Genomic DNA, 24,956 nt, shown 5'->3' with positions numbered 1-24,956 from the left:
AAAAACACTAAAAGTTTTAAAAATTCTCCCATTTTCCGTTACTCGACTGTAAAATTTTGGAACATGTCATTTTATGGGAAATTTAATGTACTTTTCGAATCTACATTGTCCCAGAAGGGTCATTTTTTCATTTAGAACAAAATTTTTTATTTTAAAATTTCGTGTTTTTTCTAACTTTGCAGGGTTGTTTTTTAGAGTGTAACAATTTTGTAAAAAGTTGTAGAGCAGACAATTACAAAAATTTTGATATATAGACATAAGGGGTTTGCTTATAAACATCACAAGTTATCGCGATTTTACGAAAAAAAGTTTTGAAAAAGTTACTTTTTGCGTTTCTCTTTGTTTCGTCGTCCGTGTCTGTCGCGGGTGACCATGAACGGCCATGATCGATGACGACCAACTTTTTTAAAACTTTTTTTCGTAAAATCGTGATAACTTGTGATGTTTATAAGCAAACCCCTTATGTATATATATCAAAAATTTTGTAATTGTCTGCTCTACAACTTTGTAGAACATTGTTACACTCTAAAAAATAACCCTGCAAAGTTAGAAAAACACGAAATTTTAAAATGAAAAATTTTGTTCTAAATGAAAAATGACCCTTCTGGGACAATGTAGATTCGAAAAGTACATTAAATTTCCCATAAAATGACATGTTCCAAAATTTTTACAGTCGAGTAACGGAAAATGGGAGAATTTTTAAAACTTTTTAGTGTTTTTTCGATGAAAATACGTTTTTCGAATTCTGAGTACGCCATCAAATCGGGCGTCTAATTTTACATAAAAGTCCCTTTGATGCCAAATTTCTATCTCATCACCGTTTCAGGCTGCAAATTATTGAAAACACCTCTTTTTCGCATGTTCAAAATGGAAGGGTCGTACCGCCCTCCGTCACGAGATATCAAAAAACGGACCTCGGATTCGTGATCAGGGACAAAAGTTACCCCTTAGGACAAAGTTTCACGCAAATCGAAGAGGGGTCGGGGCAACTGCTGTGTGAGTTGGCGGAGAATTACCCATATCTAGAAGATTTTATTTTGCAGAGTGCAGCGATGGAATAATCATCATCAAAAGAAAATCTTTGGATGTTCATCAAGAGAAAAAATCCGAATGGAGCATGGCTCTCCTCTCTCGCGCACGAAAGATCGGTAAAAAGAATCTAAAAATATCATCATCTTGATTATTCGGCAGAACATCTTTTTCACTACTGCACTTGCAAGTGTAACGTCACACGTCGAAAAATGACGTGTCACATTTTGTAGATGGGCAATGTGTGTAAACAAAGTGAAATAAATATTACTGATTGGTGCTGACAAGGAAATTCACAAAAAATCATCAGCAGATTGATTTTCTTTAAGAATTTCGGGAGCGATTTTCTTTTGCGTGATTTGCCTTCTCTCTCTTTCGCGGGTGAAAAAAGTTCGCAAGCGAAATTGATTTTTTCGCGATTATTCCATCCCTGGCAGAGTGTGATATCCAATATAAAATTTCGTTTAATAAATAGAATGAAAATTATTTAACGAATAACTTAAATTACTTAAGTCATCTTTACATGCAAAATGTTTCTTTTAATAAATGATAGTTTCCCAAAAAAATCCAAAAGACTAGGGGAAATTCTCGTATCTTTGGCAGGTTAAGCACTCGCTCCTAACTCCATCCAATTTGCTGATTTTCACTATTTAAACAACTAATTTTGCAAAACTTTTGATAGAAACTTGCTTGCTCACTTCTTATTGAGCTATTTATCACTCGATTTCTGCTGAAATCGCTTTTAATGAGCTTTAATTGAATGTCAAAGTTCTGACCTGCCAACATTAGAGGCACGCTGGAATTAGATGCTGTTCCCCTACTTGTTCGGTAACTGGGATGAGATCGTAGCACAGTTACCAAATGCCACGTGGTAGCTACACTGACATATGGCGTCGCGGTGTGCATCAAGCTTTCATAGCATGCTAAGGAAAATTTGATGCTTTTTCTGGGAAAACCGTATATTCTGGAGACATCGGATTGTTTGCCAATGCGCCTGCTTTAGATACAAAGAATCCGTGTGCTCTCTTCGGGAAAAATGTTCGCCAGACCATTCCCCTTAGGTCTAACTATACCAAAAGTTGGCGCGTGATTTTCCCAGACCTGTAGGAGCGTTTGAACAAAAAGTCGAAATTTCCCATGGTAATTCCGATGTAAACTTTAACCCTGATGCGCGCAGCCAGTTTTCAACCAAATGAGCTGATATTTGTCTTGAAAATCCCTATGGACATGCCCTACTAGGGGAAGCATACTCAAACTTGATCGGAGAACTTTTTGAAAAACGTACCCACCCTAGTGTATACATCGTCTAGAGTCGATTAAAAAAAACATTAAAACATATTTCAAACGTCTTTATGCAACTGAGTGTAAAACTGGGCATACCTGAGGGCAACCGAGTGCCATTTGCCGTCCAATAAATTCCGCTCCACCGGCAGCATCTCCGAGAGGCCGAACTTTTCCTGAATTACTTTCAGCCCGCCGTGACCATCGTTAGCGAAATTTATCGACAAACTTGAGGCCGCCGCCAGTTGCGACCGGAGCGACACGATGGTGTTGGGCGTTGACGTCGTTGGCGAGGACATCGGCGCTGGATTCTGGCCCGAGTTGGGCTGATTTGTGGGCGGCCGATGGTGCCACTTCTGCGAAGGATACAGGTAAATAGTTTTGGAAGGGGGGATTGACCCGACCAGATATGGGTTGATTAGAATTCAATACGTTTAATGAATGGAAATAATTTATTGAATGAAGAAATAAAATGATTTAATAAAGATTGTTTAACATTTTCAAGTGAAATTGTAAATAAACAACAAAATTACTTATGAATTTGACTTGTTTCAATCAAAGGGTTTTTTGACTGTTTCAACAAATACTTACTCTTGAACGTAGATTCAGCAATAAGGTAAAGTTGCTCTTCATTTGACTGATGTGGAAGTTAAACTGGTTATCCCATGGTCCTCCACCGGTCGATTGATGACCGTCACTGGCTGCCATAAGATCCAGGGAACCTATAGCATTAAAAAAACGAACATGTTGACATTTTTAAAACATACTTTTTCCCAAACATGTTTTCAAAGTTTTACTCTTTAAGCAAGCAACTGGTATCGATTAACCTGTTAAGTTTTGAAGAGAAAACTCTCGAAACTAGCACTCATTGCATCGATATCATGAGCTCCGTATCGAACAAAAGCAACACAACTCTTGAAAAGTGACGAACGAACAAACTACCCACGCCACCGCCTGTTCACAGTTCGTAGAGCTCACAAAGGCCACAAATATGTTGGCACAGAAAAGTGCAACCCCGTCGACCCGCATGCCACCAAAACCCCGGAAGATGACGGGAATTCAACCACGGAATGCTTGCGATATCGTCATTCCGAGCATATTCACGGTGTGACCTGCTAAACGAAAATTTAGGGATCATGAAATTGAGAATGTTAAACATATTTTTGAAGCTAAATTTGAGCAAAGAATGTCAGAATAACTCTTTCAAATATCAGTTTGAAAGTTTGATATAAACCTGAAAAATAACAAAAACAAAAACGAAACATTTCTGAATGCAAAATTTGTGTGTTGTTATCCATTTATAAATTTAAAATGAAATTAAATTAACTAACAAGCACTTGAAGATATTTTTGAAAAAAAATATTCGTTTTCAGTCAAATTAGGTAAGTTTTGTTGAAATTTAAATTTTCAAAATCTCTCAGGACTTCTTTTTATTAAATTTGTAGTTGTTTGCCTGTTTTTATCAACTCTAAATAGAGCAGACGAAAACAAACTCTAAGTCTAGAACAGCATTTGAAAAGGTTGCAAAAGAATTTCGACACCAAAAACAATCAAAATTTAAATAAAATTTGATTTTTGATTTTTATAAGTAGACAGAGACCCAAAAAATTTCCTGCCTTCACCTTTAGTTGCTTATCATAACAAAAGCTATCCTGACCAAAGTCGAAAAAACTAATCATTTGCAACGGACTTAGCATTAAATCAGTTTGAGATGTAACGGGACTCCAGTTCTTGCACAACTTCTGTTCAACTAAAATCAATTTCCAATCTAGCGTTTGCTAAAAATAAAACTTAGTTAGTCACGGCCTATATTTCAAATGTTCATCCAACAACTCGAGTCGTGGTTTCAATATGGCGCTGCTTTCTCGTTTCACCGTAAAAACACAACACAATTCGTTCCACCTTAAACCCCACCCTGCCGATAGCAAATCTATGCCGTCAAGATACCACACCACGTCAGGCTCAAAAGTTGAAGAAGTGCATTTAATCTCACCTGTGCACTCGAACATGTTGCAGCTTCTTTGTTCAATGTTATAACCCTCGCAGAATCCGGCGACGCCAGAATCTGCTGCCGCTGCGGTGATGTGCTTTTTGCCACCACCGTTCCTTTCACTGTGATGATGGTTCTGGTACTGCTGAAGAATGCCCCCGAGCCGATGAAGTCTTCGTCGCCGTCGAATGCTCCTTTCGCCACTATTTGCATTAGTGCTTTCATTAAAATGCCTCTCAATTGCAGGCTGAAGATCTGCCGTTGACACTGGAGTGTTGTCTCGACCTGCCGGAGGCTCTGCTCCCGGGTTGGCATCCTCATCTTCATCACGCTCTGTCTCTTGTTCTTCGTCGTCCTCACCGCTGAAGAAGGCATCTTCTTCCTCGTCTTCCTCCTGGGTCGTGGTGGTGAATGCCACTGTGGGCTTCACGGTCCCCCCGCCGTCCCGGGTCGATGCCGTCAACGGCGTTGTAAATAGCGACGAGGGATTTACATTTTCATTATTCATCACGCCACCACCGTCGTCCTTCCGGGGATGCTGCTCGATATTTACATACGGCTTGGGCTGCCGGAACGCCACCACCGTCGGTGTCACTCGTCGCGTTGATGACATCGTTCTGCTGGCCCCGCTGTGATGTGTGTCGTCCTCATGCCCGGCCTGGGGGCTCTTCAAACAATGCCGAAATCGCTGCTGTACCCCTTTGCCACAGGACACGCTGCACGGGGTGTACTCGCTCCAGTCGCTCCAACCTGCAGGGGGAAGGAGGAGGGAGCAGAAGAGAGGAGGAAAAAACAAGAGATGAACACGAGAAAGAATGTATGTTCCGCAGGTTGCGTAGGGAGATCAGGGGTCGAGAACCATATGGGTTGAGAATCGAATCACCAGGCGACTCCATTATGTGTACACACGCAGAAAAATAAGGCATATTTGAATCAATAAAACGTTTTGTTGATTTGAAAATCAAGATTTTTGTTGAATCAATGCTAAACGTCAAAGCCACTTTTTCAAAACAACATAAGATTTTTGTGGAATTGAGAAAATCAAGGTTTGTTTCAACGCAAAATCGGTGTTGATTATATTCAACAAAAAAATTGTTCAATCAAATCTCGAAAAACATTTTTTTTTTTACATTTTTTTATCAATGAATATACGAATTAGGGGAACAGCATCTAACTAAATCGTGCCTCTAATGTTGGTATATCAGCACTGTGACGTTCAATTACAGCGAATAAAAAGCGTTTTCAACTGAAATCGAATGATAAATTAACAGGATGTGAGCAAGCAATTTTCTATCAGTAGTTTTACAAAATAACTTGTTTAAATAGTGAAAATCATCAAATTGGATGGAGTTAGGAGGGAGTGCTATCAGCTCATTTGGTTGTAAACTGGCTGAGCGCATCAGGTTAAAGTTTACATGGGAATTACTATGGGAAATTGGAACTTTTTGTTCAAACGCTCCTACAGGTCTGGGAAAATCACGCGCCAACTTCTGGTATGGTCAGTAGGGTGTAATATCAAAATCGATTTTCCAGCACAGCACTTTTCCAGTTTCTTTTGGGGTCCTAAACAACTCCCCAAAATTTTTTGACCGATTGGTTTAGTCCTCACTTTGCGCAAAGCGATTCAATTTTCCTTATAAATTTGGATGGGGAAAACATTTTTTTAGGATTTTGATATTTAACAATTCGACGTTTCATGCCGTATCAAAACCGGACTCATATTCGGATGCTCTGGAAGGTGCTCTACAACTTTGCCGAAGAGAGTATGGTGCTTACTTGCTCCTGAAAGAAGATATAGAGCCCTCAAAACTCGTCTAAAACGTGATTTTCGAGCAAAAAACACGTTTTAGACGAGTTTTGAACACGCTGTATCTTTTTTTAGGGGCAAGCTAGCACCATACTCTCTTCTGGAAAGTTGTAGAGCAGATTCCAGAGCATCCGAATATGAGTCCGATTTTAATATAGCATGAAACGTGGATTTAATAAATATCAAAATCCGAAAAAATGGTTTTCTCCATACAAATTTATATGGAAAATTGAATCGCTTTGCGCAAAGTGAGGACTAAACCGATTGGTCCCAAACTTTGGGGAGTTGTTGAGGACCCCAATAGGAACTGAAAAAGTGCTGTGCTCACTAAATTTGGACAACTTCAATTTTTTTCGTGCAACCATATTACATAATGGTCAGGCCTAAGGGGATTGGTCTTGAGAACACTTTTCCCGAAGAGAGCATATGGATTCGTTGTCCCTAGACCTGGCGCATCGGCAAACTATTCGATGTCTCCGGAATCAACGGTTTTCCCTGAAAAAGCATCAAATTTTCCTTAGCATGCAATGAAAGCTTCATGAACACCGCGACGCCATATGTTAGACAGCTACCACGTGGGTGAGAAACGGCTGGAATATTCAATTGCAAACCTTCTTTTAACTAGAAAATGATTATTTCGAGCAATCCTGATATTTTTTAGTCGAATTCAGAATCTTTGCATAGTAAATTTGTATTTTTTTTTGCAAATATTTCAACCACGTGGTAGCTGCCTGACGTATGGCGTCGCGGTGTTCATCAAGCTTCCATAGCATGCTAAGGAAAATTTGATGCTTTTTCAGGGAAAACCGTTGATTCCGGAGACATCGAATTGTTTGCCGATGAGCCAGGTCTAGGGACAACGAATCCATCCGGGAAAAGTGTTCTCCAGACCATTCCCCTTAGGCCTGACCATACCAGAAGTTAGCGCGTTATTTTCCCAGACCTGTAGGAACGTTTGAACAAAAAGTTCCAATTTCCCATGGTATTTCCCATGTAAACTTCAACCCTGATGCGCGCAGCCAGTTTACAACCAAATGAGCTGATATTTGGCATGAAAATCTCTATGGGCATGCCCTACAAGGGGAACCATACTAAAACTTGATCCGAGAACTTTTTGAAAAACGTACTTTCCCTATATTACCTTTATATAAATGATTTTTAACGATAATTGCATTTTATTAGAATCTTATAAATAAGACTTGATGTTTGAAGGTTGCTTCAAAAAACAACGTTCCAAGAAAAAATCCGGTCAAATAATTACCAATCGAAAAATCAACTAAATGTTTGAAAAACATAACTAACAACATTGCCTTTGATATGTCAACTTACCGTAGATTTTGAAATTTTTCAAACCAAACGTCAAGTCACTAGTAAGCTTACTTTTACAGTGTAAAAGATCAGATTCCTTTCTATTGATTCAAATTCCTACTCTAAGTACAACTTTCTAAGCTAAGTGGTTGTAGATCGTCAGTGAATTTTCAAAAGATTGACCACAGGTTCCACTATACTTCGCCAAATTTTGGGAAATCGCTGGTAAATTTTTAAAGAACATTTATAGTTTTTTAGCTGTAAATTTATTTATTTTATAGCTTAAAAGTCCTTTAACATAATTTAAATTATTTTGGTATTTTGAAATTACAAGAGGTTTATCGTTTGATGATACATAGTCAGTATTTCCAGATCAACATTTTTCAAATCTGACCAAATGCCAACAAAAAGTCTCAAAAATCGTTCTAACATTTTAAACAATTGAAAACATATAACTTCAGTTAAAGAATTTTGTAATTGGCATTGGAAAAAAAGAGGTTTGGGTGCTCTCCACGTTCCCCGTGATGAAATTGGGACTCCTAGATTCGAGCAGAAACTTGCATTAGAGACCTCGGAGTCGTTAAAGTGGATGGTTTATTTTTTTCTATTTATATTGCCTTCAAAAAGTTTACAAAAATGTTAACGTTTGTTTTTATTTCGGAAATGGACTTGTCAAATAAAGTCCCAACGTTTTACACTTATATCCATTTGCAAAACACTAGGTTGAGCGACCTACTACCATTACTGTTTAAACAACTGCTTTGGCATTGGCATATTTCCCCTATAGCGGAAAACACGAATATTCCATCATTTTCTATTCTCCCATGTGAAATCTGTCAAGGTAAGCTCACCCAGCCCTTGTCAAGCAGTGTATTATGATAATGGTGCTTTTGATGAAATTGGTTTTCCGCTGAAGCATAGTTTCTTCCAGCTTTTGGGAGATTGATCTTCACGCTTCCAGAAAGATGGAAGGACAGAAGGTGTGTTACATTTGTGCAGCCCCCTTGGGAAATCTCGTTAATTGTGGGTGGCTTTATTTATGACATGAGCAGGAAAGCCTTTAAGAAATAGTCTTTCCAATAGAATGAATTTAAAATTTCATCTCAAGTACTTACCCAGTTCCCGCCATATTGCATTCTGCAGCTCCTCATTCCAGTGGAGCAGTCCACTGAAGAGATCGACTTGCAGATTGCCAGTATCGTCTAACCTCCCGAAGATTATTAGCTCGGTTGGCAATAACTCACTGAAGACGCTGGCAACCGTAAGCGGCTCTCGGGTGTTATTTTCTGCAGTGTTGCCGGCTTCGATGCTCTTATTGCTAGTAGTGTTACTGCCGGTCTCCTTACTACGGCTAAGTTTATTGTCTTGCATCGTCGTCGTCGTCGTCGTCCTGCTACTCGAACTACTGTTGAAAGTCCGACTCTCAGCGTGGACTTCCGTCGTCCCGCTGCTGCTATGGCTGCTATTATTTATGTTCCTAGTGATAAGTCTGGTCCTATTGCACTTGGATCTACTACGGCTACTGATATAGTTTGTGGCGCTTTGGGCGGAAGAACTTGGCGTCGTCGTTGTTGGACTTCGTCTCAATTTACTGCTGCTGCTGCTGCTTGCCATGCTGGAACGGACCAAGAGAGTTCGAACAAGAGTATTAGGTTGGGAAAATAAACGGGAAGTGGTCGGGGGGTGGTTTGAAAATTGATCACATTTAATTAGGTCGATGAATATTGATTGCATAATAGATTGAATGGATGCAGGAAAAGCGCCATGAATGGGGAGCTTTTTTTGTTGCCAAGAAGACTGATTTATGAAATTAATTATGTTTGAGAGGTAACGTTTCGTTTCTTTTAGGTTAGATTTAAATAAACAAAAATACATAAAGTCGAGGAAAAATAAATCACGTTGTTTTCGAAATTGGGTGGTGCATTTTGTATAAAAACAGGTTTAACTGTTACAATAGATTTCTGCAAATTGTTATACAGTATGGTTGCTATCCAAATGCAAACGTTTAAATTCGTGTAACTAAATGATTGAGTACTCTATCAGTTTTTGATCATAATTATGTCAATTGCAAATTGCTGCAATTAATTCAAATATTCAAACGTTTCTAATTGCTTCCAGATCAAAAACCCTTTCGCTGCCGAAATGCACTCAACAGTTGTTTGAAAATGCTGAAAGCTCTTGTGCTACAAACGGTTTGCTCTGATTTCGAAAGCGTTGCAGAGAAATAATGTCTTTTCCAATTAAATTTAACGCTCCGGAAATGATAAACGACGTCTATTTTCTGTCGTTTCGCGGGAAGAGTCTCTTGAAAACGGAAAAGAAGAAAAAGCGGTGGGGAAAAATGCGGAAACGAGTGGGAAAATAAATGGCAAAAGGCCGCACCGGAAGCTCCAAAACCAAGAAATAAAATGAATGTAAACAAGTTGAGCTTTTCGTATCCTCTTTTTTTCTCATTTGTGAGGGGGTGTATTTGCAGAACGTTAGTCTCCAGCTGCCAGCGACGGTTTAGCGCGTTTGTGGAAAAGCCATTGCACAATCATCTGAGGTTAAAAAATCTTTCCCGTGATTGCGTGCCGTGGGGAAGATTATGCAGATTTATTTATATTTCTGTGGTGGTCAAGCGTTTCGCAGCAGTTTTGATACATGGGTAATTCTCGGCCAACTCACACAGCAGTTGCCCCGACCCCTCTTCGATTTGCGTGAAACTTTGTTCTTAGAGGTAACTTTTGTCCCTGATCACGAATCCGAGGTCCGTTTTTTTATATCTCGTGACGGAGGGGCGGTACCGTCCCTTCTATTTTTGAATGTGCGAAAAAGAGGTGTTTTTTCAATAATTTGCAGCCTGAAACGGTGATGAGATAGAAATTTGGTGTCAAAGGGACTTTTATGTAAAATTAGACGCCCGATTTGATGGCGTACTCAGAATTCTTTTCGAATCTACATTGACCCAGAAGATCATTTTTTCTTTTAGAACATGATGTTTCATTTTGAAATTTTATGTTTTTTCTAATTCTGCAGGGTTAATTTTTAGAGTGTAATAATGTTCTACAAAGTTGTAGATCAAACAATTAATAAAATTTTGATATATATATATATATATATATATATATATATATATATATATATATATATATATATATATATATAGATGTAACAAAAATGACTTTTTGGCGGGCATTCAGGGTTTGTTCGGTGGGCATACTGAGCCTAAATCCCAAATATGAGCTTGATTGGACGTAACAGGAGCTGGCGCTCCGCCCTTCAATTTTAAATGGGATTTAACCCGTAAAAAAAGATTTTTTCAAAAATGTCACTTTTTGAGGCATTTTGGCCACCAATGCGTTTACCAAAAACATCACTGGCGTGTAGGCCAGATCCTTGCGCATCTTTTGGTATATATAACATTGAAGTTTGGAGCATCTTGGAGCTCGGTACAGACCTTCAAAGTTTGGCATTTTTTCGAAAAATCGGCCCCGGCAAAAAAGATATGCGTCGCACTTCGCGACGCCCGAGACGCCATTTGATTTTGCTGGGACCGATTTTTCGAAAATATGCCAAACTTTGAAGGTCTGTACCGAGCTCCAGGATGCTCCAAACTTCAATGTTATATATACCAAAAGATGCGCAAGAATCTGGCCTACACGCCAGTGATGTTTTTGGTAAACGCATTGGTGGCCAAAATGCCTCAAAAAGTGACATTTTTGAAAAAATCTTTTTTTACGGGTTAAATCCCATTTAAAATTGAAGGGCGGAGCGCCAGCTCCTGTTACGTCCAATCAAGCTCATATTTGGGATTTAGGCTCAGTATGCCCACCGGAACAAACCCCTGAATGCCCGCCAAAAAGTCATTTTTGTTACATCCTAATATATATATATATATATATATATATATATATATCAAAATTTTATTAATTGTTTGATCTACAACTTTGTAGAACATTATTACACTCTAAAAATTAACCCTGCAGAATTAGAAAAAACATAAAATTTCAAAATGAAACATCATGTTCTAAAAGAAAAAATGATCTTCTGGGTCAATGTAGATTCGAAAAGAATTCTGAGTACGCCATCAAATCGGGCGTCTAATTTTACATAAAAGTCCCTTTGACACCAAATTTCTATCTCATCACCGTTTCAGGCTGCAAATTATTGAAAAACACCTCTTTTCGCACATTCAAAATAGAAGGGACGGTACCGCCCCTCCGTCACGAGATATAAAAAAACGGACCTCGGATTCGTGATCAGGGACAAAAGTTACCTCTAAGAACAAAGTTTCACGCAAATCGAAGAGGGGTCGGGGCAACTGCTGTGTGAGTTGGCCGAGAATTACCCATGTATCAAAACTGCTGCGAAACGCTTGACCAAAATAATTAGACCCGTATTTTTTTGTTTGGCCATTACGGTGACCTACATCGTGCTAGGGTGGTTCAAAAAATGGCAATTTTCGTCATTTTTCGCAAAAACCCCTTTTTTCGAAAAATCATATCTCCGCGCTATTTCATCCGATTTTAGTTGTCTTAGACGCAAAAGAAAGGTGATGAGTTTGGCTATTTGAGAAAAATAGTAAGAAGTTCCAAAAATCTAGCTTAACTATTGAAAAAGTCGTATGAAAAATTAAAATGGCGTTTTGACCGTGTCTGGACCAAAGAGCCTATTTCTGAAAATATTTTTATCGGATTCCTCGAAAAATTTCACATTACATATCAAAAAATTGGCGATGTCGAACCGTACGTTTCCAAGATATGATTTTTTGAAAATAAAAACTGAGTTTTTCGACGCGCCACGCGCAAAAACAGGAAAATGACGAAATCGGCAAAAAAATCAACTTTTTTCACTAAAACTGTGATTACTTAAAAAATTCAGCGTTTTAGTGTTTTTATTTTTAATGAAAAATACGTTTTAAGGGTCCAATTTTACATAAAAGTCCCTTTGACACCAAATTTCTATCTCATCACCGTTTTAGGCTGCAAATGATTGAAAAACACCTTTTTTTTTCGCATGTTCAAAAATAGAAGGGGTGGTACCGCCCCTCCGTCACGAGATATCAAAAAACGGACCTCGGATTCGTGATCAGGGATAAAAGTTACCCCTAAGGACAAAGTTTCACGCAAATCGAAGAGGGGTCGGGGCAACTTTTCCCGATTTCGTGTGAGTTGGTAGAGAATTACCCACATGAAACTTTTAAATTTAAAATAAAGCAATTACAAAATGTTGGGACTCTCTAATACTTTGTTGAATCGTATAGTCATAATCACAATAAAATCATTTTTGGAGCGTGGCATACCTCCACTGGTGTACTTTAATACTTTTTTTATAATCTCTCTCAACGGTCGATTTTTACAGGAATAAACACGATTTGATGAAAACCATGTGCTCGCGATCAAAGAGAGTAAGAGAAACTCTCTCAGCGCTTTGAACTTCTCTCTTTTGTCTACAATATAAACCAAAAAATACACGATCTGGCTTCCAAATTCACAGGTACACTCAAAAGATTATAAGCTACCGAGAATAACAATACAAACAAAGCAACAGAACAAGACATTACATGAATACACGATCTTTGCCGTAATCATGCTCATTCTACCAGTGGTAGTCGTCTGAAGAGGTTGCCTAATTCAGCATCATCAGAATGTTCCTGCTATCGATAGCTCTGTTGGGGCTTGTTACGTTCCTGGGACTCTACTACATATTCTCGTACTGGAGTCGATACGGACTTCCACACCTCAAGCCGGAAGTTCCGTACGGAAATTTACGCGCCGTCGCCGAACGTCGTCAGAGCTTTGGAGTGGCCATCAGTGAGCTGTACCGCAAATCAACCGAGCAACTGTTAGGGATCTATCTGTTCTTCCAGCCGGCGATCCTCGTCCGCGATGCAAGTCTGGCCAAACAGATCATGACCTCGGACTTCGGAAGTTTCCACGATCGAGGAATTTACCACGATGAAAAATCGTTTTCGTCAAACATCTTCTCGGCGTCGTTGAAGCCGTGGAAACAGGTACGACACAAGTTGACGCCGAACTTTAGCACAGGTAAGCTTCGGAACATGGTGCCAACGGTGCTGGATGTTGGAAAGAAGCTCGAAAGTTACCTGGCAGAGCATGCCGACAGGGGAGAAATCGTCGAGCTGCGTGAGATTTGTACCCGGTACGTGATTGATATTATTGCTTTGGTGTTGTTTGGCTTCGAAATGGACTCGATCAACGATCCCGACCATCCGTTTTACGTCGTTGGTCGCGAGCTAGTGCGGAATAGCTTCTCGAACAATCTACGCACGGCCGCAACGTTTATCTGCCCTGGAATCCTAAAGCTGACGAAGATTTCTTCCGTTTCACCAAAAGTGTCCGACTTTATGGTTGAACTGGTCAAGAAGCAGCTGGAGCTGCGCGAAAAGATGGTGTAACCCGGAAAGACTTTTTCAATCGCTGATTGATCTGCGCCACGAAGATCGCGACAGAGAAGCCTTGAGCATTGTGGAGTGTGCTTCAAACGTAAACCTGTTCTACATCGCTGGGTCGGAAACGACTGGAGGTACCATAATCTTCACCCTCCACGAACTAACGCACAATCCAGCGGTTATGAAACAGCTGCTTGCGGAAATTGACGAGGCTCTCGAACGTTCCGGAGGTCAAATTGATTATGATGTCGTGAAAGGAATGAGATATTTGGACGTTTGTATTAAAGAAACGCTTCGCAAATACCCTGGATTGCCGATTTTGAACCGAAAGTGCACCCAGGACTATCGAGTCCCCAACTCAAAGATGACCATTCGAAAGGGAACTCAACTGATTATTCCACTGTTGGCGTACGCGATGGACGAACGGTACTTCCCAGAACCGGAAAAATATATGCCGGAGCGGTTCTTCGAGGAAACCAAGAACTACGACGATGACGCGTATGCGCCGTTTGGGGACGGACCACGTCAGTGTATTGGTAGGTTGAAAAAAATAAAAATTAAATGAGTTATTAAAAACAATCATTTTATATCTTATTACAGCGACACAAATGGGTATCACCGTTGCCAAAGTCACCCTGGTGATGCTGCTATCTAAATTCTCTTTCGAAGCAACACATGGCCAGAGGATTGAGTTTGCACCGTCATCAGTTCCACTCGGACCAAAAGACGGGATTAAGCTTAAGATTTCTCGGAGGAACATCTAGATTTATGAATTTAGGATAGTATTTACAGCTATAAATGTTTTTTTTTAATTCACGATCCGTAAGCAAGATGTTTTCGTTTTGTATTGTCTTTTTTAGAAAAATCAATGTAGATCAAAGAGCCAAAATTACCAGCTTTAAAACTATACCGAACGGTATCACAAAAACTATTCTTTGGGTTCACATATTTGTTTTTTTTTTTCAATACTTTGGCAAAACCAAAGTAAGTTTGGCTTATTATCACATGAAGTACCCAATAGATCAGGGGTGCTCAAAGTTTTTGGAGGCCGGGCCAAATTTAAAGCTCAATTGAGCTTGCGGGCCAGATTAACTAAATAATTTTAGTTTAAAAGACTGGAAAATACATTTATAAGTTGATTTTTTATTTATTTTTTGAACATTTTCGGTAATTACAAATAATAGTTTTGTATTTATATTTCAAAGTGGTGACTTGTGAACTGATCAATTTATGTAACGGGGTAATTTTATCTTAAAATCGAGTTTGACTATTGATAAATCTTTTAGAGCTAGAATTTCAATGATAGAAAATGTTTTAAGCAAACGTAAAGTTAAACTGCAATCATTAGGCCGTTGCAAATATTTTTCAAAGTTTATGTCGCCCCCCCCCCCTACAAAGTTGGCCAGAATAATCAGGGGGCAAAAAAATATTTTTTTGAATGACTTGAAAATTTAAATGAAATTTAAAGTTTAATCAACTGAAAACTAGTTAAAATGCATTTTCCCGCGTTTATAATCATATTCAGCATGTTTGAACTCCTTTGTGAACATTTTAAATTTTCATAAAACACCAATGTACAGTCCCACGAAAAGTTTTTTTTTTGCGAAAAAAAAATCTGTCAATACCTCGGTATTTTCAAAACTAATGATTGGAAAGCAACTGTACGCCTGTAAAATGCATTTTAAAACACTTTTATCTTCCAAATGTTGAAACCTAGGCTTGTAATTTAAATTTTTATATTTTTATATTTATTTATTTTTCAAATTTGAACGTTTTTTTAAATATTTTCATAAATGTTTGATGAAAGTTTTCACGATATTTATTAGTTTCACTCACATTGAACCGTGTGAAATTGTTTTAATTAAAAGGTTTTTTTTTTTTGACAAAATACGAGTGTCCTAAAATGGGGATCAATATACTGATAAGTCATTAGCTCTTTATTTACAAAAAATATAAAAGATAAGCATAAAAATGTTTGGAATAAACCTTATTTAAACCCTTTTCAAATCGCATAAAATCACTTTACAAGTGGTCAACGGGCCGTTTTACGTGATCATTCAAAATGGGTCCGCGGGCCATAAAAAATCACCTCGCGGGCCACGTTTGGCCCGCGGGCCATACTTTGGTCACCCCTGCAATAGATAATGCAATATCAAATGTCAAAATTCGCATTCAATCACAAATCAAAGTTGCTAATAATCTCTTTTCCCCCTGTTCTAACAAAAAGTTCATAGCGTATAAGTTTCCCACATTCCGCCAATGAAACTGTCGATGCCGAACCATGCATAAAATATGTAGTTTAATGTGTGCACATTTCGCTGACTCTACAATCCCGGTTGACGCCCAATGCTGCGTCCTCGTGGCAAGTTATAAACACCTACTCACAACACTGTCCAACAAAAAATTCCATAGTGTCTGCTGCAGCACTATCTTTGTTCATAATTTAAGTTTTTCATTGATTAAAGATTTATTTGTAATTTGATCCAATTAACAGCATATTCCTTATTATTTAATTTAATTCAATTAATTTCTAGAAATGTAAAGTTTTATTGTAGAAATGTAAAGTTTTAGCGATAACGCTAAGGCACGGAACAAATGTATTTCTGTAGACCAGTGTAATTGTGCACACGGTAATTATTGGTTCACTCTTTCATTAGTTAGTTCTAGCAGGATCAGGTACATCACACCGTAGCTCACGCTGTGACAGAGTTTGCATCGCGGTTACAAAGCAGTGACCGTTTTAATTAATTAACTTTATTTGCTTTATGAATATTTGATGTCTGCTTGCAAAGTGCGTTTTAGCTCGCGCCACATAAAATCGTGCTCAATTATTATGTGGCGATCCTTGCCCCATCCAGTCTCAAATGGTGAACCACCGCGCAAAACCGCACACAAGCGCCCGCACACCCACACTTCATGAAAATTTATGCTCCATGTTGCTAACGGAATTGCTTTCAAATTCCAGCTCACCCTCACACAGTATCAACCAGCAGCCAAAGAGTGTCCAGTTTGTTAGGTTGGAAAATTAGCACACGAGGACTGCCCCTCTGTTGGCTTCAGAGAACCAGTGAAAGGGATAAACCGTTTCGACCGTTCCGGATGAGTGCGTTTAGGAGAGAGTAGATTCCACCATGTGGAACCGGATCGGGGACCCAAATCCGGGTGCAATGTTCTAAGGATTAATTGAATATCAATTGTGCAAAATTTATGGTGATCGCCATCAAGCGACGCGCTACATTTCAGGGATTTGCGACAGCTTGGGTTTTATCGTGAAGAGTGCTGGTGTAGGGTAAAATGATATCTATAGGGGAGAGTGGGGAGACTCGATCCCCGGGGACACTTGATCCCAAGCCTGTATCTCGTCAGCATGTGGGTAAAACAATTAGCTTTGTTCTTGAAAGTTGTGCGAAATTGACTAAAACTCATTGTAGAAAACAAAGAAAAAAATTAAAAAATGTTTGGATTGATTTACACACATATTTCTAAAAAGTGCTGCAAAAAACTTCCAAGAGATCTTTTTTCTTTGTTTTGATAAGTATTGAAAACACTCAAAAATTATTCAAAAAAATATTTTTTATACATGAATCGTTTGTTAAACATATTAACTCCAATACCCTTACGCATTTGACGTTAAATTTATCGTCATGCTATTTTAACAATCAATTGTTTAAAAAAGTGCGTTTAGGGAGACTTGATCCCTGCATTTTTACAGTCACTGGAATCAGCCTCAAGATTAAATAATTGGGCTGGGGTTTCGTACATAGTTTCCTTTAGTATAGTTGTACATAACTAACTGCAGTTTGAAACATTTTTCAAAAGTTATGTAAACAAAAATTACCAGCTTTTGTAAACATGCTCAATTTTGGACTAAAAAAGAAAATTTTAAGTTTTTAAATATTTTGCATGCTAAACTTGTTATATTTTAAACACAAACGTACAGGTTTAATGTGAAATTGCTGTAACTAATAGAAAATTAAAAGTTTGGATGAATAAGAAACACTGTCCTTAACATTTCTTCAAAATGTTGTAAGGGGAATCAAATTACCCCCAACATTTTGAAAATGCCGGATTAAAATATTTTTTTAAAACGCTTGGCATGATTCGAAGAGTTTATCTGGTGATCAGCCAAACATAGTTGAATGTTTAAGCTTTCAATTCATGCAAAAACTTCATAGTTTTGTGAGAAATTGACAGAGTTATGTGCGATACAAAAAGGGGATCAAGTCTCCCCACTCTCCCTATTAAATATCAGGGGTGCTCTAAGTTTTTGAATGGCGGGCCCGAATTGAAGATAGATTCTGTACTTTTATACAGCAATTCCCCACGAAAACAGCATGATTCGAAAAAATGTTCTCCGATCGGGCTCAAAATTTTTCTGGGGGTTCCTTGGCAGAAATAATTAGACCCGTATTTTTTTTTGTTTGGCCATCAGGGTTACCTACGCCGTGTTAGGGTGGTCCAAAAAATGGCAATTTTCGTCGATTTTCGCAAAAACCACTTTTAAAAAAAAAAACATATCTCCGCGCCATTTCATCCGATTTTAGCTGTCCTAGACGCAAAAGAAAGGTGATTAGGGAAAAATAGTAAGAAGTTTCAAAAATCTAGCTTAACATTTCAAAAGGTCGTATGAAAACTTAAAATGCTGTTTTGAAGGTCTCGGGACCAAAGAGCCTATGTTTTAAAATATTTTTGTCGGATTCCTCGGAAAATTTCACATAACATATCAAAAAAATGGTGGAGTTATGTTTTCACTACTCTGGGATACGATTTTTTGAAAATGACAAAAACGGGAAAAAACGACTTTTTTTCACTTAAACTGCGTTAACTTGAAAATTTCAGCGATGACCTACACATGTTAGGGTACCAAAAGTTGCGTATTTCAATTACAAAAATTTTGGCATTTTGTAATTGTTTTTTTGGCGTCAAAGGGCCAATCAACATGATCATTCAAAATGGGTCTGCGGGCTACAATAAATCACCCGCGGGATACGTTTAGCCCACGGGCCATACTTTTGTCACCCCTGGGCATCATAGTTATCCACGATATTTGAGTTTTTGTGAAAAAAATATGGATAATTTTTCGCCAAATCACCCCTGCAAAGTTACAAAAATGCGAAATTTTAAAATTATTATTTAATTGTTCTAAATGAAAAAAATACCCTTTTGGTTATTCCAGATAAGGTTACGAAAAATGGCAGAAGTTTTGAAATATTTTTGTATTTATGTCGATGAAAAATATTTTTTTGCGGAATTCTGAGTACGTCCTCATTTACCCCTCAGGGCAAAGTTCCACGTAAATCAAAGAAGGGTTGAGGCAACTGCTGTGTGTGTTGGCGGAGAACGACACAAAAGAGTATAAAAGTAATAATTTGTGCATTGATTTCCATACTAGTGTTACGTTCGTTTGAAGAGCCGGCGCGGCATTCGATGGTGAGAGTTTTGGTTCAACCGAACATCATTTTTCAGTGTGCATGGAACTCGCATGGAAATGAAAAAAAAAGAGTTCCAAAATGGCGGCAAAACTCGTGCGGAACTAGCGTGAGTTTCTTTAAAAAAAACTTTGAGAGCTCTGACTATGAGTGCGGTACTTAGTGCGGAATTAGCCTTCAATCGAACGTACCATTAATAAGTCAATCTTAAACAGTTCGAGCAAAATCAATCAAATTTTGATTAAATATTTACTATAGTTGACAGTCAGCAATGAAGGAAATAAGATTGATTTCAATTTGGACGGACACTATTTCATGACTGAGAAAATTGATCAACATGATTACAAAACATAAGAAATAATTGTTGGGAGACACTTTCTAAGTTTACCAGAGGAAATTCTCATATATTTGGCAGGTTAGCTTGCTCTTAACTCCATCCAATTTGCTGATTTTCACTATTCCAACAAAATAAGAAAAACTGTTGCTTGCTTGCTCACTTGCTATTAAGACAGGGGTGACCAAAGTATGACCCGTGGGCCAAACGTGGCTCGCGAGGTGATTTTTTGTGGCCCGCGGACCCATTTTGAATGATCACGTAAAATGGCCCGTTGACCACTTGTAAAGTGATTTTATGCTTTAAAAAAAATTAAGGTTTATTCCAAACATTTTTATGCTTATCTTTAATCTTGTCTTTAATATATTTTTGTTAATAAAAAGCTTATCTATATATATAAAAAATTTCGACGGTTTTGTTCGAACGCGAATCAGTTCAATACGGAGCGTCGGATCGAGGTGCTCTTTGTTGCGTTGGGTTCGTATAAGCCCAAGGAAGGTTCTTACGCTAATTAATTGACACTTTGGCCACTCTGGAACCGGTTCCGGAAAAGCTGTAGATTGTATGGGAAAAGTTACGTAAAATCAATTTGGATCACAGGAGGCTGAATAAGCAAACAAGCATGAAACGTCACGAAACCAAAAAAGGGCAGGACGAAGTTTGCGGGAAGAGCTTGTTACTTATAAGTATATTGATCCCCATTTTAGGACACTCATATTTTGTCAAAAAAAACCTTTTAATTAAAACAATTTTACACGGTTCAATGTGAATGAAACTAATTAATATCGTGAAAACTTTCATCAAACATTTTTGAAAATATTTATAAAACGTTCAAATTTAAAAAAAATATATATATATAAAAATATAAAAATTTAAATTACAAGCCTAGGTTTCAACATTTGGATGATAAAAATGTTTTAAAATGCATTTTACAGGCGTATAGTTGCTTTCCAATCATTAGTTTTGAAAATACCGAGGTATTGACGGATTTTTTTATCGCAAAAATCAACTTTTCGTGGGACTGTACATTGGTGTTTTATGAAAATTTAAAATGTTCACAAAGGAGTTCAAGCCAGGGTAGGTAAACCATCACCATCGCACTATAATTGATGCATATTTCGGTGCGTTCCTCGTCTCTTAAAATTTCTCTTCTCTTTCACAGCCGAGTGATGGTCGGCTTGCTATCGCGAATATCGAAAGCCCATCACATCGACAAGAAATACTCTATCGCTGGCTCCGATGGAACTATCGTTCCAACCGGAGAGGCACGCACACAAAATTGCTGTATACATACACTGGAGCTCACGCACACAAATGAACTCATTTCTACAAGGCTTACGGGCGAGAGAATTTCACGATTGCTCTTTCTCTTGCTTTTTGAGCGAGGGGACTGGCTGTGTGAGAGATTTTTTTCCTTCTTACGCATCGGTTTGTTCGTTGCTCGCTATTTCATCGGCGTCGTTTTCGCTTCGCTCTCTTGATGCAGTTTTGGGAGAACGCCAAAAATTTGATGATTTGAGCGAGGGACGATATCCAAAAGCCCTCGCCATCGGCGAGGAAACGAGAAAATACCATCCCTGGTTCAAGCATGCTGAATATGATTATAAACGCGGGAAAATGCATTTTAACTAGTTTTCAGTTGATTAAACTTTAAATTTCATTTAAATTTTCAAGTCATTCGAAAAAATATTTTTTTGCCCCCTTATTATTCAGGCCAACTTTGAAAGGGGGGGGGGGTGACATAAACTTTGAAAAATACTTTACGGTTGCTTAAAACATTTTCTATCATTGAAAGTCATGGGTTCTTCTCAGGGTGGCAGCCTTAGGTTTAAGTTTAGAGGTAGCAGCAACCGCATGAGTATAAAACGGTTGCTTCACGTGCTCTTCAAGCATGTCGACGTCGTCGTGCTATCTTGTCGCACCCGCCATTTTGACGTTACGAGAAAAACGCGTTTTAATGTTTGACTTTGAATATTCAAAAACGAGAGCACGCAATGTACACAATAACAAACACGTTTTGTTTGGCTCACCATTCTGTGCATTGTCCCAAAGTTTGGTTGAAGTTGGTTGCTGGAGTCCCGAGTTTTAATTACAAATGTTTACGGTAGTCTAGCTTGTACGTGCGACAAACGCATCCTGACTTTCCTGGCCTGAAATCCCTTTGGCCTTTTGTCGCACTTACATCAATTTTCATGGAGTGACAAGATAGCACGACAAGATTGAAACTACTTTCATATGTAAAGTGACAAAAATGCACGGAGTTTTTTCGGTTTTTGTTGAATATCTCAGGATTGAAATCGAATTTTGGGGATCTGTGAAGGTCAAAAGGTGAAGCATTGTGAGCTGCACAAAATGGCGTTCTTAACTCAATTTGGCCCAAAATGCACGTACGACAAGTTAGCACGATGGCGACGATGTGATCGATCTTGGGATATTCCTTTGCGCCTCTTCCCAAAATACTTTCCTCGTGTCTTCGCATGTAAATAATGCCCAGCCGATCGGTATTGCACTGCAGTCCAGTCGCAATGTCCAGATCAGAGCAAAGGAACACCGCAAGAGTAGCGCCGCAATAAGACAATTGTCTTTACAAGACCCCGCGCGGCAAATAATAGCTGCTGGGAAGAGCTTGAAAAATGACACGAAAAATTGTCACCGCGGTTCTAGCGATACATAGCGCACAAGGCACAAGGAATGGAGTTTACAGCATCTGGATGAAACAGCACTTTTCCTCTCAATAGGAACTGTGTTATAGATCTGGAAATGCTTAATAACAGTAAAAATGGGTAACACGATACAATAGTCCTTGTAATCAGGATTCCGTGTCTTAATACTCAAACAGAAAAAAAAATCATTGAAATTCTAGCTCTAAAATATTTTTCATAAATCATACTCGATTTAAAGTTAAAATTACCCCGTTATTGAAATTGATCAGTTTATAAGTCATCACTTTGAATTATAAATACAAAACTATTATTTGTAATTACCGAAAATTATTAAAAAATAAATAAAAAATCAACTTATAGATGTATTTTCCAGTATTTTAAATTAAAATTATTTAGTAAATCTGTCCCGCAAGCTAAATTGAGCTTTAAATTTGGCCCGGCCTCCAAAACAATGAGCATCCCTGTATTAAGCTCTTTATCACTTGATTTCAGTTGAAAACGCTTTTTTATGAGCTGTTATTGAATGTCTAAGTGTTGATATGGCAACATTAGAGGCACGTTGGAGTTAGATGCTGTTTCCCTACTGGAATATGTATGAAAATAAAGCATAAATTCATGAAAACCTTTCCCTTTAGATACGGGTCATCTCACATTCACATGCTCTGTAAGTACACTCACCTTTTGATAACGACGTAATGCTGCCAATTGATCAGCTTAAGCTTCTTGTAAACTTCGTTTCCCTTGTAGACGATGGTTGGCTCGAGCCGCAGAACGAAATCCGCTTCGCTAATGGAACTTGCATTTCCATTTTCTTCATTTCCGTGCTCCTGTTCCGGGGCGAATCCGTCCGAGATGGTACGATTTCTTTTGCCTCCGTTAAGGCGGTGATTTTCCGACTGTTCCCTCCCGCCACTACCACCCGGCCCGGTCGTCGTTGGTTCCCGGCCGGAAGCCACCAACCCAGGACGTAGGTAATTGCCATCTCCGGTGAATGCTTTTATTATCACATCACTGGCTGCGACAAGATCTTGCAATCGCAAATTATCATTCACGTAATCGCTCTCGTAATAACAAGCACTATTAAGCACGATAAAATCTTCGACACTCGTAACGGTTGCGGCGGCCAACGTTGACGCCGGTCCGGGACCCCCCAGGAGCACCCAGGACGACACGACGTAGATCAGAAGCGGAAACAACCCTGCCCCCATCATGGTTTCGGGGTGTTTCCAATCGATGGGCAAATGCAATTTATTTCACTTATTCTTCCTCAATTTTACACTTTCGGTTTCGAGCGGTTCTTCCTGCTTTTTTCTCCGGTCCTTGTGGTTTTGTTGGTTGGCCCTTTGGCTGGTGGCTTCACTGCTTTCGCTCCACCTGGTGAGTATCAATTTGGTGGCTTTTCATGGCGTCGTCGTCAGAGGTGGTCCCGTTTCACCCCACACTCTTTAGGTTGCTGCTGCTGCAGTACGGTTAGCATAATATAATGCCTTGCGTCAGCTCTCGTTCCGCGCTCTGTAACGAATCGCAGAAGGGGTAGGAAAAATGAGGGATATGCAAATATGAAAAAAAACGGAAAAAAAAACGGAATCGACGTAACACCTTATAATGTGGCCCTCTTAAACCTTGCGGTTTCGTCAACGGATCCACAGGCGTGTATCGTTCTTTTTGCGACAAGACTCCGCCTCCCGGGTCTCCTAAGTGTGAAGGTATGGGCACGGGGAGAGGGCACCGAATACCTATATTTACACTTAGAATTTTTTGCGTCCGCCCCGGGATTCGAACCGGCGACCTCTGGATTGTGAGTCCAGTGCGCGGTCCGATTGATTCACACAGGCAGACGCCCGGGGGGAGAATGTATGAATTTTCCAGGCAGAAAAAAATAAATGATGATAGTAGCATTCAGCGGAAACTTGGGTACCATTCTGTGGCTTTAGCAACGGAAAAAGGAACATCGCATTCTGTTGTCGCATAGTTGACGTAACACTCATGTTTCTTTACGAGTGCACCTGAACCATTACTTTCCAATTCTCCATTACTAACTGCTCATCCCTTATTCCTCATTGTCATCCCATATTTCTTAAGTATCTTTTGTCTTCTACGTCACTCATATAATATCTCTCATGCCTCTCACGTCACCGTTTCTCTCGTGTCTTTTTTCTCATGTCAAAAATGTCTAAAATGTCTCATATCGTCGCCATCGTGCTAACTTGTCGTACGTGCATTTTGGGCCAAATTGAGTTAAGAACGCCATTTTGTGCAGCTCACAATGCCTCACCTTTAGACCGACACAGATCCCCAAAATTCGATTTCAATCCTGAGATATTCAACAAAAACCGAAAAAACTCCGTGCATTTTTGTCACTTTACAAATGAAAGTAGTTTCAATCTTGTCGTGCTATCTTGTCACTTCATGAAAATTGATGTAAGTGCGACAAAAGCCAAAGGGATTTCAGGCCAGGAAAGTCAGGATGCGTTTGTCGCACGTACAAGCTAGACTACCGTAAACATTTGTAATTATAACTCGGGACTCCAGCAACCAACTTCAACCAAACTTTGGGACAATGCACAGAATGGTGAGCCAAACAAAACGTGTTTGTTATTGTTTACATTGCGTGCTCTCGTTTTTGAATATTCAAGGTAAAAAAAACGCGTTTTTCTCGGAACGTCAAAATGGCGGGTGCGACAAGATAGTACGACGACGTCGATATGTTTCTCAGTTCTC

The 24,956-nt window shown here is 39.0% G+C and overlaps 2 protein-coding genes across 4 annotated transcripts in view; one reads left to right on the top strand and one right to left on the bottom strand.

The window, feature by feature from the left end:
• Nucleotides 1-24,956, bottom strand: part of LOC6040821 — a 40,422-nt gene that overhangs the window by 5,384 nt on the left and 10,082 nt on the right. For all 3 annotated transcript variants that reach the window (XM_038263079.1, XM_038263077.1, XM_038263078.1), the window contains exons 2-6: nt 22,914-23,747; nt 8,531-9,030; nt 4,304-5,050; nt 2,902-3,032; nt 2,410-2,666 (exon numbers count right to left, since the gene is read on the bottom strand). In XM_038263079.1, the coding sequence (XP_038119007.1) occupies nt 2,410-2,666; nt 2,902-3,032; nt 4,304-5,050; nt 8,531-9,030; nt 22,914-23,446 (2,168 nt within the window). In that variant the 5' untranslated portion in view covers nt 23,447-23,747. The remainder of the gene's footprint in view (nt 1-2,409; nt 2,667-2,901; nt 3,033-4,303; nt 5,051-8,530; nt 9,031-22,913; nt 23,748-24,956) is intronic.
• On the top strand, nt 13,014-14,740 carry LOC6040822 (cytochrome P450 6d3). Its single transcript, XM_001850110.2, is given in 3 exon segments — nt 13,014-13,808; nt 13,810-14,345; nt 14,410-14,740. Coding segments are annotated over 3 exon segments (1,464 nt in total). The 5' UTR covers nt 13,014-13,044; the 3' UTR covers nt 14,574-14,740.

The sequence above is a fragment of the Culex quinquefasciatus genome, chromosome 3 (genome assembly GCF_015732765.1).
Source record: "Culex quinquefasciatus strain JHB chromosome 3, VPISU_Cqui_1.0_pri_paternal, whole genome shotgun sequence".
Classification (NCBI taxonomy): Eukaryota; Metazoa; Arthropoda; class Insecta; order Diptera; family Culicidae; genus Culex; species Culex quinquefasciatus.
This window is presented reverse-complemented; position numbering and strand designations above follow the sequence as displayed.